Here is a 19,382-nt window from a genome sequence, read left to right as displayed (position 1 = left end):
TCAATGAAGAATACGGACTAATCTTCTAAAAAAAAATTCTTGTTAGTGCATGGAGTCTATCCATATTTAAAAATTCAAGTTTTGGAATTGATGCTTTTTCCCACAAAAGCCAGTTGATCAAAAAAGTAATCTATGCGACCATAAAATAATCTATTTTAGATCTCCTGTAAGGCAGAATCAGTCAACAGACTATTGTTTAAAAGTGAATTTTTGGAGGTAATAAGACATTTGAATTGAATGCACAACTCTAATTTTTCATAAGATAAACTGCTGCCAGAGCCATTTGGCAGAAGCTCTTTGGACTCTGAAAACTTGACTGTGCAGCCAAGCCAAACGTTCACATTTGTGAGGATACAGGAGAGAGAACTACTGGCTAAATGAGTACTTTGTCATCAGTAGTGATGAGCAAGCACTACCATGCTCTGTACTTGTTAAGAGCAGTTGGATGCTCGGAAGGGTGGGACTCGAGCGCCAAGTATAATGAAGTCAATGGGGGACTCGAGCATTTTTCCAGGAAATCTGGAAAAATTCTAGAGTCCCCCATTGACTTACTTACTTGGGTGTCGAGTCCCACCCTTCCAAGCGTACAACTGCTCTTAACGAGTATTGAGCACCAAAACATGGTAGTGCTTGCTCATCACTAGCAGTCAGTGATGATCATTGTCATCTTTAGGGTATGAACAAATGTGACAGCTGCAAGATGGCTGATATACTGTATGCCCACTGTGGTGCAGAAAACTACATTGCCAAGAAAGCCACTGCTGTTTTCTAATACGTTGAAATTGATTTTGACCTTTAACAATTGCATGCAACAAACTATCACTTTTAAAGATCTATTAAAAAACTGCGATAGCTCAGAAGCCAACATGGTATTCCACACGGCAGCACCCTTGACGCGGTCATACGCATTGGGCAGCTGTCATGTGAAGCCGATGATGTTAGGAAAACCACAAGCTATGTACTAAGTATTTGGGCTAAAAGGTTTAGCTATCACGTAAGTATTGCTTTTCCTCAAATATTCAATAATCCAGTTTATAACTTATGTATTTATAACAGAGCATGTAATGATATCATCAATGGTTGCATAGAAATAAAATGAGAAAAGGAAAGTGTAGAGTAATTCTGTACTTTGTCCTTTTATTGAAAAACATTTGGAAGACTCATAAAGTGCATAGAGCTCTTTGTAAAATAGTGGCACAATATGCAGAAAAAGGGGATTTCCTTCACACTATACTTTATACTTTACTATACCTTATGATCAGAAATTATACCACTTTCCCAGGCCAACATCACAAATCAAGAGTTATCGTTTAACATTAAATGAATTACCTATTTGAGAGCGAATAAACTTGCAAAATATTATATAACATGATCTTTACAAAATAAAATACAAAAGGAAGTGCCATTTATACATCCATGTGAAATATCAGAGTGCTGTCCAATCTTTGTATCAGACGATACATAGATCCATTTAACTCGTTGGGTCCATTTAGACATCCGTTAAAATAACGTTTCCGAGGTTCAGAATAGCATATACTCGATTGGTCTGTGTGCTCTCCCAAAAAATCCGACAGCACACTGACACTACACATGGATGTGTAAATGCAGCCTAAGTCTGTAGGATATGTGATCACCAATTTACACCAATCACCAACTTACAAGTGGGAGTCTAATGACCCCAACTGAATCAAAGAGCCTCGGGAAAATCTGAGGGAACCACAGTAGTTCACTACTCAGCAACACTTCCAGCCACACACTGTAAGGAACTGATGATTACTATAAAATGGTGCCGTTCATCAAAAGATGGCTGGGAGTATTACCATGTGGAAGCACAACTAGATTCTTTAGTTCTCTATTCCATAGTGTCTCAGAGTCTTATCCTCAACCCACAGGCTATAAAAGGACTTTAGGTACATAGTTATGTTGTCTGAACCAAGCCAATATCTGTTGACAGTCTAATGTATATGGAGGCCTTCCGAATATCGCAGACAGGTGATGCCCAATTTCAGACAAGCTAATCCTTTTGTTCTCCGGGGGATAAGCCTCCACCAGAGGAGTGCGGCAGAGCAAGCACTCCTATGTTTGGAGGAGTTGGGGGTGATAGCTGCCAACCAAAAAAGATTTTCCTCTTATTTGAGGCCCCTTTATGGCATATCTCAAATGATATGCTTCACTACAATGGTGTCAATAGATGATGTTCAGTTATACGACTGCCATGTTATTAAGGCACCTTGGAAAATGAAAACATCCTTATGCATTTTTACATTAGTTTTTACAAATCACTTACAATACTTGTTCAAGGGCACTTAATGTGAACAATTAAAAGATTAATTCAGAAATATACATGTCTTACATATAGCACCTAGTGTTTTAGATATGTGAAGAGTGTTCTTTAGTGGGGTTGGTCTGTGAAAATTAACTTCTCTACACGATGAGAGATTTCACCATGTCGGACTGTCTTAATACCACTGCCAGTGTTTAGGATGCACGAGGATTGCTCAGTAGATAGATGCCTTGTAAAATGGCCCTGATGGCCTTCTTTAGGGCTAGACTGTCTAGAGGAGATGTTCTTGGAATTCTTATTACTTGTACATAAATACAGAAAAGCTATAAGACACTAGCCAGTATATAACTTTCATCCTTCTCCGGCCAGTCATTTACAATTAGTGTAGGTTCTGAGAAAAAGGTTAGACATTCACAGTAGAGAGGCCATGTCCTGTATACACAGCATAGTCCTAACTGAAGACTTCTAGTACAGTTTATAAGCAAATTTTCATCATTTTCGGCTCTAAAATCCCAATTCATTCACTTGCTTTGACCATCAAGGGCTTTTACTTCCAAGCCACAACTTGCAGCACTGGACTCCATCATGAGGAGTTGATATTTACGCATTCCTTGAAATTAAATGTTTTGTCTGATATTCTAGATCCTTCAGAATGTATATGATGAAGCCAGACCCGCTTGTCATCATTAGTCCAGTGTTAAGCCTTTGCCTCTATCCATCTCGGTATTTTTACTCTAAGGCACGTACATTTGACAACCAGAACGGTTAATCCACATAGATGTGTGATTTACGATTTCTTCATTTCCCACTCCTGAAATAAAACAAGAGCACATTAGGATTACAGGTGAACAATGATTTTAGTATATTTGTCTATATCTACCGAACATATCCAGGTGCTGCTGAGGGACACTCCAGATATCTCAGACTACCCCTCTCGAATCATTGTAGGTGGAAATACCTTGGCCTTTTGGAGCACCTTCCCTTTGTTGGTGGTCACTATGGACGGGGTTCTGTGTCTCAACTCTGCGGCACTGTTGACAGGCACAGGGCGCTCACTTTCTTGTTGGGTTTTTGATGTCTGTAGAAGCAAAAAAAGGGATTGTACATAAAATAGTCTTCAATAGCCAAGGTTAGTATAGACATGAGTTCTTTACAGCAAGAATCAAACTTTTTACTGAAGATAACTTTTCCCCCTTTTATTACAACCAGACAGAATGTCAGATCTTTAAGAGGTCGTTATGAGAAACTGAAAAATCAGGAGAAACTATGAAGCTTGTATGATCCTTAAAATTAATCCGCGTGACCTTGTCAGGTCAATAAGCAGTCTTGCTTTCCATTGTGAGGCAAAACATTGTATGCCTCAATTTTAGGGACAATTCGTATTAAATAGTATGTATTTCAGTTCACCAGTAAGTTGAACCATGAAAGGAGTTTATATGATCTCCCTGTGTTTAAGTGGGTTTCCTCCCTCACTTTAAAGACATGCTGATAGGGAATTTAGATTGTGAGCCCCAATGGGGACAGTGTTTACAAGGTCTGGAATTAATGGCGCTATATAAAAAGTGATTCAAATAAATAAATTAAATCCATTAGCTCTTCCCAGTGTAAAGGCCCAGTCACACTAAACAACTTACCAGCGATCCCAACAACGATCCAACCTGATAGGGATCGCTGGTAAGTTGCTAGGAGGTTGCTGGTGAGATGTCACACTGCAACGCTCCAGCGATCCCACCAGCAACCTGACCTGGCAGGGATCGCTGGAGCGTGGCTACACGAGTTGCTGGTGAGCTGTCACACAGGCAGATCTCACCAGCAACCAGTGACCAGCCCCCAGCCAGCAGCGCCGCAAGAAAGCGATGCTGCGCTTGGTAACTAAGGTAAATATCGGGTAACCAACCCGATATTTACCTTGGTTACGAGCGCACACCGCTTAGCGCTGTCTCCCTGCTCTCCTAGCTACAGTACACATGGGGTTAATTACCCGATGTGTACTGCAGCTACATGTGCAGAGAGCAGGGAGCCGCGCACACTGCTTAGCGCTGGCTCCCTGCTCTCCTAGCTACAGTACACATGGGGTTAATTACCCGATGTGTACTGCAGCTACATGTGCAGAGAGCAGGGAGCCGCGCACACTGCTTAGCGCTGGCTCCCTGCTCTCCAAGCTACAGTACATATGGGGTTAATTACCCGATGTGTACTGCAGCTACATGAGCACAGAGCAGGAGCCGCCACTGACAGCGTAAGAGCAGCAGACGCTGGTAACGAAGGTAAATATCGGGTAACCAAAGTAAGGGCTTCTTGGTTACCCGATGTTTACCGTGGTTATCAGCATCCGCAGAAGCCGGCTTCTGCTGCCTGCACATTTAGTTGTTGCTGTCTCGCTGTCACACACAGCGATGTTTGCTTCACAGCGGGAGAGCAACAACTAAAAAATGGTCCAGGACATTCAGCAACAACCAGCGACCTCACAGCAGGGGCCAGGTTGTTGCTGGATGTCACACACAGCAACATCACTAGCAACATTGCTGCTACGTCACAAAAGTCGTGCCTCAGCAGCGATGTTGCTAGCGATGTTGTTTAGTGTGATGTGGCCTAAACAGTAAAGCTGGGTTCACACATAGCGACAGCGACGTCGCTGTTATGTGACCATTTTCTGTGACGCAACAGCGACCTTGTAAGTCGCTGTTATGATCGCTGCTTAGCTGACAAAATAGCAGACGCAGCAGTGATCATAACGACACGCGTCGCTGTGGAAACGATGCTGCGCTTGGTAACTAAGGTAAATATCGGGTAACCAACCAAAGTGCTTCTCTGGTTACCCAATATTTACCTTGGTTACCAGCGCACACAGTTTAGCGCTGGCTCCCTGGACTCCCAGCCACAGTACACATCGGATTAATAAGCAAACCTTTACTTATTTCCCGATGTGTACTCTGGCTGTGTGCAGAGAGCAGGGAGCCGGCAGCACAGGCAGCGTGAGAGCGGCGGATGCTGTAACTAAAGTAAATCTCGGGTAACCAAGGAAAGGGCTTCTTGGTTACCCGATGTTTACAGCTTACCGCAGGCTGCCAGACGCCGGCTCCTGCTCCCTGCTCGCTTCAGTTCGTCGCTCTCTTGCTGTCACACACAGCGATGTGTGCTTCACAGCGGGAGAGCAACAAGCAAAAAATGAAGCAGGACATTCAGCAACGAGCGGCGACCTCACAGCAGGGGCCAGCTCGTTGCTGGATGTCACACACAGCGACAGCGATGGGACGTCGCTGCTACGTCACAGAAAATGGTGACGTAACAGCGACGTCGTTGTCATTGTCGCTGTGTGTGAACCCAGCTTAAGACAACATTTTTAAAAAGTAGGTAATTTACAACGTATCCATCTATTGAATGGAGCCAGTGTTCTGTATTCAATGTTTATTGGACTGACAAAGGCAATCAAGTAGTGTACGATGGAGCAGAAGCATGTATGTACAATCACCGCTTCATTTAAAAGGTCACTGTCGTTTCATTAGTATGTCGTGTGAATGAATATAAGAAAATGTGTATATTTTAATCAAGTGAAATATATTTTTCTCTCCATTTATGAGCCACTTTCCCATTGCCTTTGTCTCCAGAGTTCATCATTCACTCTGAAACCCAGTTCTAATCTGTCATGATCAAAGAAAGATGTACTGCTAGCTCACTGAACTATTAGGCCTCATGCACACTGAGTATTTAGTGAGTTTTTTACCTCAGCTTTTATAAGCCAATAACCGGAGTGGAACAATCAGAGAAAAAGTATAAAAGAAACACAGGCACCACTTCTGTATTTATTACCCACGCCTGGTTTTGTCTTACAAATTCTGGAGGTAAAAAACTCAAATACTCTGTGTGCATATGGCCTTACGATACAGATCAAATTACACTAGGGATAGAAGAGGGTGAGGAGGCATAAGGAGCTCTCAGCAATATGAGAAACCAGGCAGAGAAAACTGGAAATCCTGCTGAAACCTCAAACTGTTTAAATCCTCACTCCAGCAGTGGTTTTTTATTCACCGCTGGTGTAGCGCTTTAAATGGAAGCCCCCCAGCCCCCCATATTATACTTATCCTCTGGCATTTTTCATGCTTTGTCTGCATCGCTCCGGTCCCACTGTGCCATTCTGTGACTAACTTCTCACTGGCCTTAAGTGTATTGATTTGTGACCAGCCGCCAGTTCCTGCCAATATCCAGCAACTTTACACAGTCATTGAAGAGGAGTGGACCAACAGTCCACAGGCTACAATCAACAACCTGATTAAAGGCCACGTCTCACTAAGCAACATCACTGCTGAGGCACGACTTTTGTGACGTAGCAGCGATGTTGCTAGCGATGTTGCTGTGTGTGACATCCAGCAACAACCTGGCCCCTGCTGTGAGGTCGTTGGTTGTTGCTGAATGTCCTGGGCCATTTTTTAGTTGTTGCTCTCCCGCTGTGAAGCACAGATCGCTGCGTGTGACAGCGAGAGAGCAACAACTGAATGTGCAGTGAGCAAGGAGCCGGCTTCTGCGGACGCTGGTAACCAATGTAAATATCGGGTAACCAAGAAGCCCTTTCCTTGGTTACCCGATATTTATCTTCATTACCAGTGTCCGCTGCTCTCACGCTGCCAGCGCCGGCTCCCTGCACACATAGTAATTAACCCGATGTGTACTCTGGCTAGGAGTGCAGGGAGCCAGAGCTAAGCGGTGTGCGCTGGTAACCAAGGTAAATATCGGGTTGGTTACCCGATATTTACCTTAGTTACCAAGCACAGCATCGCTTCCACGCGTCGCTGCTGGCTGGGGGCTGGTCACTGGTTGCTGGTGAGATCTGCCTGTTTGACAGCTCACCAGCAACCCGTGTAGCGACGCTCCAGTGATCCCTGCCAGGTCAGGTTGCTGGTGGGGTCGCTTAGTGTGACAGTACCTTAACTCTATGCAAAGGAGATGTGTTGCACAGAGTTGAAGTCACACCAGATACTGACTGGTCATTTTAGAGTGGCCTTTTATGTGGCCCAGGCTAAGGGTCCCGTTACATGCAGCAACGCACCAGCGATCCGACCTGGCAGGGTTCGCTGGAACGTCGCTACTTGGTCGCTGGTGAGCTGTCAATCAGGCAGATCTCCACAGCGATGAGAGATCAGCCACCCGTATAACGACGGCTCCCTACTTACTCTGAACGGGCGCTCCGAGCATCAGACTGGCTACCATGAGCGTCGAGTGATTGATTACCCGGCGATTGCGGTTCAGTTCATAACAGCTGCGGACAGGCCGGGCTGCAATCCGGAATTCAGGTGAGAGCATTGGAGATCAGCCCGGCATGTCTGCAGCTGTCATGAACTGAACCGCAATCGCCGGGGAATCAATCCCTCGGCGCTCACGATGCAGTCTAGGCTGCACTCTGGAGCTCAGGTGAGCATTCCGGAGTGCAATGCAGGTAACTGAATCCGCCCCGCGCTCGTTGGTCTCCCGCCATCAAACACGCCGACGCGTGCTGCACAGCGGGGAGACCAACGAGCAAAAAAATGGTCCTTATCGTTTTGTCATGATCAGCGACCTAACAGCATGGGCCCACTCGCTGCTGCTTGCCACACACAGTGTTAAATCGCTGGCGGGGTCGCTGATACGTCACAAAACCTGTGACGTTTCAGTGATCTCGCTGTGTGTGACGGGGGCTTAAGACACACCTGTGCAATAATCATGCTGTCTAATGCCGGCGTCACACGGTACGATCTATCGTGCGTTCGCACAAGCGATCGTACCCGCCCCTGTCGTTTGTGCGTCACGGGAAATTAGTTGCCCGTGGCGCACAAAGTCGTTTACCCCCGTCACACGCACTTACCTGCTGAGCAACGTCGCTGTGGGCGGTGAACATCCTCTTCCTGAAGAGGGAGGGACGTTCGGCGTCACAGCGACGTCACACAGCGGCCGGCCAATAGAAGCGGAGGGGCGGAGATGAGCGGGACGTAAACATCCCGCCCACCTCCTTCCTTCCGCATTGCCGGCGGGACGCTGGTAAGCTGTGTTCGTCATTCCCGAGGTGTCACACGGAGCGACATGTGCTGCTGTGAAGCCCCACAAGTGCAGTGTCGGTGCATTACCTTCAGGGACTCCACTCGGCTGGATCTTGTCACAGGTAGGAAATCTTCTATTTGTCGTGACGCCACTCTCAGAATTGCGGTCAGCGGTGACCGCCACTGCAGGTTGAGGGTCGCCTGGGGCTGATGGTGTGTGCAGTCAGTTGGGATAGCCTCCTGAGAGTGAGGCAAGCCCCAGGGCCCTGTGTAGGTGTGTAGAACCACAAGGCGCAGAATAACTCCACACAAGCAGGATGTCTTTCAGGGGTTTTACTCACAGTTGATGGCAGGGTGAGTAACCCGGGCGTAGCTGGGATGAACCAGGCTGGAACCAGGTATCCTTCAGGCTGACTTCTGATGGTGACTACCAACTCGCCTTCCTTAGCCCTTGGTGGTTTGGGGTAACCCCGACTTTTAGTCCCTATGGGGGTCACCCAGGGAAGTTGCTGAAGCCTCTCTCCCCTTCGTTTGCCGTTTGCTTGTCGCCTGGACCAGATCACTCCAGCTGCTTGCCTCCTGTGAACTATGGGCCCTAACTGTGGCTACGTGGCTGCGGCTTTTGTGGTGTTGTGGTGTGGGCTTTGAGGGCCCCACACCGGCAGGTTTAGCGAGGAAAGGTAGATCTATCCCCGCTCCGGGATCTGCCGCCCGTTTGGGCCTGGTACTCCCTAGCAGTCTCCTTACTTCCCACTCTGTGCTCTCTCTTTAGCTGGAGACGGGTTTCGGGTAGCACTCCTAGGTGACCGTTCTCCCCCGTCGGTAGCCACTGCGCGGGCGCTGTCAGACTGCAACAGCCCCAGGGGTAGGGGTCAGCTCCTCTCGGAGCTCCCTGGACTCTGCACTGCACTGAACCGGCTCACTCCTCCTCCTCTCCTGTTCTTGCCTACGCCACCTAGCAACCAGGCTCTCTTACCACACCCCTTGAGAGGAGATGGAGGCTTTTGGCCCCCTCCACTATTCCAGTGAAGGTGAAGGCTTTTCCCCCTCCTGGGATCCCCAGGGGTCCTCTCATAGGTACATGTGTGAGGCCTGATCACTATGCGCCTGTGTAGTCACACCTCGGTCAGCCTTCTGGATTACCTGTATTGTACTGTCCCCAGCATGGGTGCAGTACTCAGTGGTGCCTGACCAGGTCAGGGGCGCCACATTCCCCCTTAGTTATCACCAGCACGTCCTCGGGCTGCAAGACAACATTTTAAAATGCATAAAACATTAAAACATGTAAAACATTTTTAAAACCACCAGGTACCATACATCACCACCCTCCACCCACAAGTCCGTTAACCCACCCAAGACCCTCTCACGTTGGCCGCGCCTTCAGCCACTTCTGGCAGGATGTAGAGGCGGCTTTCATGGGCTGGTGGTCTTCAGGGCATACCTGGCCTGGCGAAGCCGCGCCTTCAGCCACTTCTGGCAGGATCCAGAGGCGGCCTTCACAGTTGGTGCTGACCAGGTACCCTCTTTGTGGTGGAGAGCCAGGCCCCATAAACAGGCATGCTCTCTGGTCGCAGGTGAGCCAAGGCCCTATATACGGACGTGCTCCCTGGTTGCAGATGAGCCAAGCCCCTAAACAGGCTGACTCTGGTGGTGGTGGTGCCCTCTGGTGTAACTATTTACACTGCGAGAGTTTGTGGCTATAGCCAGTCCATAGCCTTAAGGTTCATTTCTCACATTAGTTTATGTGGGCACATTGCTTAAACTTGAAAACGTTGCAAAACTTCAAACTTGTCAAACTGGGAACTTCTATGCTTCTTTCTGTACTTTATGTGGATTCCTCCTCACCAGGGCTTGGGCCTGTAGGGCTGTGGCACCTGTTGGTTTCTCGATCTCTTTCTTCTTCCGTGTCTGTTTCTTTTTCTTTAGGACATGGTGTTACATCTAGCGCATACCAGCCTCTTTCGCCTTGATGCATGGTAAACTGCACTGTGTCTCCCATTCTCAGGTTTCTTCCAGGATGTCCTCTGGGCAAGTGGGCTCTGACGTCTCGTCTATTGACAAAAATGCCCTCTTTCATACCTGGTGCCACTATAAAGCCATATCCGCTCTTCAAGTTAAAGTCTTCCACTACTCCTCGACAAAGGGGTCCTCTGACCTGTGCTTTGGCTCTTCTCAGGAACCGTTTTTCTTCTAGGTCTCGGGCCGTGACTTCTCTCTGCTCTGGGGATGGCGGTGCAGGGAAAGACTGGGTTCTGCTACGGCGCCGTGTCTTACGGGCTGGATTCTGCGAGATACAGCTTACAAGCTCCCAGGTGAGGCTTTTAGGCAAATCTTCTTCAGCAGACGGTGTCAGGTCTTCCTCGTCCCAGCGGGAATATGGCAACATCTCTGGCTCTGGGCATGGATCCACTGCTGGTGGCTCCTGAGTCAGCTCCTCAGCTTCCTGGCCTCCCCTCCCCCTTAGTTCTTCTAAGCACTCCTTTGGTGGCAGTGCTGGGGATGGACTTTCTTCAGCAGGCCCAGGCGGGGGACTCTTTGGCGTGGTTGCTGCAGGAGTTGTCGGAATCCTCTTGGGGGTGTGCGGAGGGAGCATGTACTGATCCACCATCTCCTGTGGGAACTTGGCCTCCATATCAGCCTTCAGCTGCCAGTATGCAGGGTCCTCCCCCAGCGTGGGCTTCCTAGCAGGGACCTCCTTGGACTGGGGAGCGGTGTCTGCTCTGGCCTTGCAGGCCGGGGAAAATGGTGATGCAATCTTATCTTGGCGGGCCGCGCCTGACATGGCGGCGGCCTGGTCTTGGCGGGCCGCGCCCTGCATGGCGGCGGCCTGGATCGGCGTCGCTGCAGCGATCGGAGCTTGGCGGGCCGCACCTGGCGGGGCTGCGGCCTGGTTCAGCACCTCACTTGCGGCGCGGACGAGCGTTGCTGCTGCGGTGGGGTCTCGGCGGGCCGGGCCTAGCAAGGCGGCGGCCTGGGTCAGCGTCACACCTGCGGCGTGGATTAGGGTCGCGGTGGCAGCCGGTTCTTTGCGGGCCGGACTGGGCGTCGCTGCAGGGACCGGGTCTTGGTGGGCCGAGCAGGGCATCGCTGCGGCGGCCTGAGCTTGGCGGGCTGCACCTGGCGTGGCTGCGGCCTGCTCCAGCGTCGCCGCGCCGGACGCCTCTTCAGGGACCGCGGACGTGGCAGCAGGGGTCGGGGCACTCGCGCTGGCAGGGGCATCACTGGACTCACCCATCGGTGGCAGCATCGGGGTCTGAGTCGTCACCGCCCGGTCTGGCACTCGGCGCGCGGCTCTCCCTTCATAGGCCTGAACCGCCGCGGTCATCCACAGAAACTCCGTCTGTCCCTCTCTGATCAGCCTTCCGACCCTGGCCTCCAGTTGATCGCAGAACTCGGCGAGCTCCCGGCACCACCAGGCAGCGGAGCCCGGCTCTGGGTCTCTGCATTCAGACGCCATTTTCTCTAGCAACAAGCTGCTGGCTTCTTTTCCGTTCCGCCGTCTCTGGACGCTTCCGCTCTCTTCACAAGCGAGGTCAGAACTCTGCAGGGGATCTCTGGGTAGCCACACCTCTTCGTGGGCGGTAACTTCTCCCAGCGCGGGCTGCTGTTGTTTTTCAGCGCGCTTTTCATGGTGGCAATATGGCGGCGCTTCCAATTTTTCAAGCGGACCGCCCAGGCACATGGTCACCTGTCTGGACAGGTCTAGTCCTTATCCTGTTCGTGACGCCAGATGTGAAGCCCCACAAGTGCAGTGTCGGTGCATTACCTTCAGGGACTCCACTCGGCTGGATCTTGTCACAGGTAGGAAATCTTCTATTTGTCGTGACGCCACTCTCAGAATTGCGGTCAGTGGTGACCGCCACTGCAGGTTGAGGGTCGCCTGGGGCTGATGGTGTGTGCAGTCAGTTGCGATAGCCTCCTGAGAGTGAGGCAAGCCCCAGGGCCCTGTGTAGGTGTGTAGAACCACAAGGCGCAGAATAACTCCACACAAGCAGGATGTCTTTCAGGGGTTTTACTCACAGTTGATGGCAGGGTGAGTAACCCGGGCGTAGCTGGGATGAACCAGGCTGGAACCAGGTATCCTTCAGGCTGACTTCTGATGGTGACTACCAACTCGCCTTCCTTAGCCCTTGGTGGTTTGGGGTAACCCCGACTTTTAGTCCCTATGGGGGTCACCCAGGGAAGTTGCTGAAGCCTCTCTCCCCTTCGTTTGCCGTTTGCTTGTCGCCTGGACCAGATCACTCCAGCTGCTTGCCTCCTGTGAACTATGGGCCCTAACTGTGGCTACGTGGCTGCGGCTTTTGTGGTGTTGTGGTGTGGGCTTTGAGGGCCCCACACCGGCAGGTTTAGCGAGGAAAGGTAGATCTATCCCCGCTCCGGGATCTGCCGCCCGTTTGGGCCTGGTACTCCCTAGCAGTCTCCTTACTTCCTACTCTGTGCTCTCTCTTTAGCTGGAGACGGGTTTCGGGTAGCACTCCTAGGTGACCGTTCTCCCCCGTCGGTAGCCACTGCGCGGGCGCTGTCAGACTGCAACAGCCCCAGGGGTAGGGGTCAGCTCCCTGGACTCTGCACTGCACTGAACCGGCTCACTCCTCCTCCTCTCCTGTTCTTGCCTACGCCACCTAGCAACCAGGCTCTCTTACCACACCCCTTGAGAGGAGATGGAGGCTTTTGGCCTCCTCCACTATTCCAGTGAAGGTGAAGGCTTTTCCCCCTCCTGGGATCCCCAGGGGTCCTCTCATAGGTACATGTGTGAGGCCTGATCACTATGCGCCTGTGTAGTCACACCTCGGTCAGCCTTCTGGATTACCTGTATTGTACTGTCCCCAGCATGGGTGCAGTACTCAGTGGTGCCTGACCAGGTCAGGGGCGCCACACTGCCTCGGGAACGATGAACAACCGGCACACAGAGAGAGAGGACCGACATTTTGAAAATGAACAATGTGTCAACGACCAACGATAAGGTGAGTATTTTTGCTCGTTCACAGTCGCTCGTAGCTGTCACACGGTACGATATGTCTAACGATGCCGGATGTGCGTCACTAACGACGTGACCCCGACGACATATTGCCCGATATATCGTACCGTGTGACGCCGGCATTATCAGTGTATTGATATGCCACACCTGTGAGGTGTCAGCAGACGAGAAGTGCTCACTAACACAGACAAATTTGTGAATATTTGAGAGAAAAATTCAATTTGTGTACATAGAAAAAGTCATATCTTTGAGATCAGCTCATGAAAAATGCGAGCAAACACAAAGTGTGGCGTTTATATTTTGGTTCAGTGTATAAAAATTACTGTCTAGCATTTCATTGAATAGAAATTCATGCAGTCTGGACTTTAGAAAATAGGACAAAGTGTTTCTTCCATGCTACAGCAATTGTTTGCTTAGCATCTGAGTCATAGGAAGAAGTTTGCTATGGGAGGTTGTAACTCTGGTTCTTTAAAAATGTAAAAAGGATTCAAAGGTATTTTCAACTAGGTCAACATAAAAAAGAAAAAAAAAACTAAAACCATATACTCTAGAACAAATCCAGGCTAGTCTAGGGCATGACCCAAGGGTGCGTGGCCCACTAGTGGTGGACGGACCCAGACTGTAAAAGTTGCCCAGGTGCCGAGCCTGGGATTCCAGGTGTTTGATCCGTAACTCGAGAAATTGAAAAAAAAAAAAAAAAAAAAAATGAAAGAAAATAAGAGTTACGCGAGTGCTTCATACTTACTGAGGCTCCGTCACAGCTGGAAACTGCTCCTGTGGCCCCCCTGCGCAGCTCATCGTTGCTCATACATATGCACTGCTTTCCCTCCCCACCGACTGGCCTGGCCTCTCTGATTGCTTGCAGTCAGACGCGCCCCCAACCTATGTGACAGCGTCTGCCTGCAACCAGTCATCGCTCACCGCGACTCATTCATTCTCTCCTTGGAGCTCACAGCGGGCAGTCATGCTCTATGGCCGCTCGCTGTGACTGAGATGTAGCAGAGCTTAAATCGCCATGGGACCTTGTGTGGATTATGTCGGATCTGCAGGGGTGTTTAAGTGGTTAATAAGGGGGTGAAAGAGGGAGTTTTTTGTATTTTATTCCAAATACAGGATTTTTGTCTGTGTTTATTTACTTTCACTTACAGATTAGTGATGTGGCTCTCAGACACCTGCCATCACTAATCTAGGGCTTAGTAGCAGCTGTGGGCTGTTATTAACTGCTTATTACCCTAATTGCCACCACACCAGGGCAATGGGAAGAGCCGAGTGAAGCGCCAGGCTTGTCACATTTAATGGGTGTGACTATCCTGGGCGGCTACAGATTGCTATTTTTAGGCTGGGGGCGGCCAATAACCATGACTCTCCCCCCAGGCTCAGAATACGAACATCCAGCTGTCGGGCTTTATCTTGGCCGGGTATCAAAATTGCGGGGGACTGCACGCTGTTTTTTTTTAATTATTTGAATAATTTAAAAAAAAAAAACACAAACAAACGCATGCGGTTCCTCTTATTTTCATACACAACAAAGATAAGCGCAGGGCTGGGGGCTGCAGCCTGTGGCCCTAGGCTTTATCTGTCCTGGGTATCATAATATAATATGACTCTCCGGACACGAGCGTGCAGCTGCATAGAAATACATGCAGATGCACGCTCCTGTCCAGAGAGTGGCAGGCTGTGTCAGGTGATGCGACTCTATACTCCCGAAATTCACACGCAAGTGTAACACCAGCCTGTCTGCAAGTCTCCTTTCAGACACACACCCATACAAATCTATGGGTGCGAGAGAAAAACATAGGACTGCACTCGGGTGACATTCAAGTGCAGTGCAATATACGCACAGGCTGATGTGACGCCCTGGGCAAGCCAGGGGTCACAGGTCATCACACCATCACACCCTACACCCCAGTTAGGAACACCTTAGCTACCAAAATCCTTGTTGCCTTCCTCCAGGAGCTGGTGTTCACACCAGGGGGTGGGCCAGGCGGTGGGCTCCGCCCACCGAGGAGTTCACAGCTCTGGAGGCGGGAAGAACCAGGCAGTCAGCTCAGGGAAGAGCTAGAGAGAGGAGTAAACGAGGAGTCGAGTTAAGGAAGGGAAAGTAGAAAGAAGTGAAGTAGTAGTGGAGCTAAAGTGAAAAGTGACAGAAGTAAAGCCTCAAGTTGGTCCAGCTGTGTGCCCGGACAGTGACAGCAAGGTCAGCAAACGGCGGTGATTGTCCGCAGGGGTGACTGCTCGGAGGTTGCTGGAAGGACCGCGGACGGGTAGTGGCCCGGCGGTCTGGAGCAGTATACAAAGGACAGTCAGCACCAGGGCAGGGGCCTCTCGGACCCCGGCAAGGCTAGGAGTTGCCATAATTTGCCAAATCCGTCAGTGAAGGGGATGTCTGTCTCCAAACAACCAAGTCCCGATTGAAGGCAACAGTCCGACCGTTACAGAGAGACACCGCCACCGCCAGGGCACCAGTTTCTCAGGGCCAGCGCCTGCGGGCAAAGTAGGGCTCCTCCGGCCCATAACCAAGCCGGGGAGTGGGTTACCGGTGGGAACCCATCGCAACCATCATCAACATAGGTGCAGGACAGAGGGACCGTCACCTACTGGGGAAAGCAAGTGCAGCCGTCCGTGGGAACCGTCTTTCCAGCCGTGTGTTTTACCGAGAACTGTGTCATCGTCTCAGGCTGAGTGAGTACCACAGTGCCGCAAGGCACAGCGCTGCCCCCGCGTCCCTGCGCCCACCAAGCCCTGCATCTCCCACCTCATCACTGGGCCCCGGGATCACCAACCCCTACCCACGGAGGGGCGACACAACAACTGACTGCTCCATACCATCCTTCCCGGGATCCCCATACAGAGCAGCGGTGGTGTCAACCAAATCACCACAACCGTGGGTGGCGTCACGGACAATAAACAATCCCCACACCCAAAAACCCCCTTTCACTCACGGGCGAGGAGCGCCGCTAGAGTCCCCGGGATCCGGCCCATCGCTCGAGCCACCGAGCAGCAGCAGGCGGCAGCAGCCGCAGCAGCCGGACCCGAGCAGCAGTGGGAGAGCGCGGCGTCCCCTCCTCCGCCCGCGACACTGACAATGGAGGAGATGGGGGAATTAATCCCTCCCTCTCCGCCACAGCTGTCATCCGATTGCAGGATCGGGTCACAGTCACATGATACTTGGACTGACTATGCTCGCAGCAGAGCCTGAGCTGTGGGTCATTAGCATATTGCATCAGCTGCAATACGCTAGTGTGACCCTGACCTATGATATAGAAGAGCATAGCCCCTGTGAATGGAAGCAGACAACTGCCATATTGCCACTCAGTGAGGGGGGCAGCTGACTGCAACCAATCACAGACACCGGTGGGCAGGGAAAGCAGTGTATATTCAATGATGGCTGCACCAAAAGTGAAGGCGCGACCTGAAAGCAGCTTGCTGCCATGACAGATCCTTGGTGAGTATACCGCACAAGCTCCTATCTCCCTATCCATTTTATCAATATTCTTAACCTCTGGTTTCTGATCCCCATAGACTTACATGGGGACTGGATTACGGATTGGAAAAAAAAATAAAAATAAATAAATAGATAACAGGGACCCACCGGTTCCAGTTTTCTGAGAGACCTTCCATCTCTGGTGCCCATGATCAGTTTTCACAGCATCCAAAACACTGCGATGTACAGTACAGGCACTGTGGATGGTGTTTCTAGAAATCCCATGCTCACTGTGCTTGTGTTATTCAGCAGCAAAAACTGACCTGCAGTGTGGCTTTCCGAGCTGCAGCATGTCAATTGTTTGCTGCGGAGTCACAAGCATTGTCCGCAGGGAGAACAGAAGAGAGAGACCCCAACTGCCCGAGCCCGGATTGTGGGCATGAGCATCTGCGATCTCCTTCAGGAGATTTGCGGCCCTGAGGGTCAGGACCCAATGCGTCCAGGACACAGCGGGTCCCGATTGTGGGCAGGTACACAGTCATATGAAAAATAAGATCTGAAATACGTACTGGATTCTCTGCTTTTTCTGTCACTGCTAACCCAAGTGATGGACCTCCAGCTAATGACTTCTTCAAATTCTCCTTCACTTCTGAAAGTTGTAACTCCAAGTCTACACGGTTCTTCTCATTGACCTTACACTGCTCTTCCAGAGAGGCTAGCCTTGCTTCTAGATCATGCTGCTGCTTTCCTGAATAGAAATGAGAAAAGGAGTGAAATAAATTTATATTGAAATGCGACATAATGATTCAAGGCTAATGGTCTAGCATTATATTCCAATAGGTGTGTTCTTACTGATGAATCAGAAACCGGTCCATTATGTCTTAAAAATAAAAGAGGAGGCCACATATCCAGTCATGGTCACAAGGTTTGGAAAATACAAAATTTTTATTTTTCATAAAGGTTTCTGCTTCACTTTTTATAGTGGCAATTTGCATTAACTCTAGATTGCTATGAAGAGTGATCAAAAGTCATTCAAATTGCCATGAAAAATAATTTAAAATCACAAAAACCTAATTTCAAGTCTCATCTCTTCCACAAAATTACATACAATGCTCACATAATTTCAGTGATCTCTTCAGTTCAGGAGAAAGTGTTAATGAGGACTAGGCAGCTGATATTATTCATTCAGCACGACAGAGTGATAAGAGCAGACCGTCTGCTTAAGGCTGGGGTCATATATGACATCCAATGCTGTCATATCTGATGCTCATGTTAATGATACTCGCCTCAAACTCTGCTGCGAGCGTGAGTAGAGTTCATACTGTGATCCGATACTCTTGCAGGTTGGAATTGGAGCACAGGTCTGGAGAAGATTGAGAATTTAATCTCTCCATCTTCTCCATGGTCTGTCTCGGCATATATTAAACTGCACTCGCATGACACCCGAATGCAGTCCTGGCTTAAACACACACACACACACACACACACACACACACACACACACACTTGTATGGGTGCACGTAATCTGAGACATGCTGTCAATCGCTTCATGCTGTGATTCTTTTCCTTAAGCGGGCTTTACACACTGCGATATCGGTCCCGATATCGCTAGCGTGGGTACCCGCCCCCATCTGTTACGTGACACGGGCAAATCGCTGCCCGTGCCGCACAACATCGCCCAGACCCCTCACACATACTTACCTGTCCGGCGACGTCGCTGTGACCGGCGAACCGCCTCCTTTCTAAGGGGGCGGTCCGTGCGGCGTCACAGCGACGTCACTGAGCGGCCTCCCAATAGCAGCGGAGGGGCGGAGCTGAGCGGGACGTAACATCCCGCCCACCTCCTTCCTTCCGCATAGCGGCCGGGAGGCAGGTAAGGTGAGGTTCCTCGTTCCTGCGGTGTCACATGGAGCGATGTGTGCTGCCGCAGGAACGAGGAACAACCTCGTTACTGCTGCAGTAACGATTTTTGAGAATGGACCCCCATGTCACCGATGAGCGATTTTGCAAGTTTTTGCAACGATGCAAAATCGCTCATCGGTGTCACACGCAACAGCATCGCTAATGCTGCCGGATGTGCGTCACCAATTCCGTGACCCCAATGACCCCGCATTAGCGATGTCGTAGCGTGTAAAGCCCCCTTTAGCCCGATTACAGCTGAGGAAAAACATCATGGATCGGACTTGCATCATTGAACAACATAGGCCAGAGTACAATCCAATTTAACGGATTGCAGTTGTCCGATTTATAGGCTTGTGTGACCCAGGCCTCAAATGGGGGTTGCTGCTTGACATTATTGTCTTATTCTTTTAACCATGGTTACATCCAAGGAAACACATGCAATCATCATTACTTAGCATTAAAAGAGCCCCCCCCTCCAATTGTTGCAAGTCTTTAATAGCATTGGTCCTTTCATACAGGCTAAAGGGACTTATGGACCTCTTAGGCTGCAGGACCAAGTGAGATGGCAACCCCTGCACCTATTGTAGTTGCCTCTGCCCTTACATATATGATGGTCAACCAGTCATGACAAAATTCATAATCTTTAATGTCATGTGTATTTGAAACCTTGAGGGTAAACTGATCCACACGTAGCAGGATTTGTTAATTTCTGCTATGGATCATCATTAGGGATGATCAAATACCTCAAATATTCGGCTTCACGAATATTTTCCGAATAGGTCTCCG

General features: G+C 49.9%; 1 protein-coding gene across 2 annotated transcripts in view; it reads right to left on the bottom strand.

The window, feature by feature from the left end:
* Window positions 1–1,125: 1,125 nt before the first annotated feature.
* Window positions 1,126–19,382, bottom strand: part of AFAP1L1 (actin filament associated protein 1 like 1) — a 155,377-nt gene continuing 137,120 nt past the window's right edge. For both annotated transcript variants that reach the window (XM_075344629.1, XM_075344630.1), the window contains exons 16-18: window positions 17,264–17,442; window positions 3,243–3,362; window positions 1,126–3,095 (exon numbers count right to left, since the gene is read on the bottom strand). In XM_075344629.1, coding sequence (XP_075200744.1) covers window positions 3,072–3,095; window positions 3,243–3,362; window positions 17,264–17,442 — 323 coding nt within the window. In that variant the 3' untranslated portion in view covers window positions 1,126–3,071. The remainder of the gene's footprint in view (window positions 3,096–3,242; window positions 3,363–17,263; window positions 17,443–19,382) is intronic.

Source organism: Anomaloglossus baeobatrachus, chromosome 4, assembly GCF_048569485.1.
Source record: "Anomaloglossus baeobatrachus isolate aAnoBae1 chromosome 4, aAnoBae1.hap1, whole genome shotgun sequence".
In the NCBI taxonomy this organism is placed as follows: Eukaryota; Metazoa; Chordata; class Amphibia; order Anura; family Aromobatidae; genus Anomaloglossus; species Anomaloglossus baeobatrachus.
The sequence above is the reverse complement of the archived record's forward strand: the minus strand, read 5'-3'. Positions and strand labels throughout refer to the sequence as shown.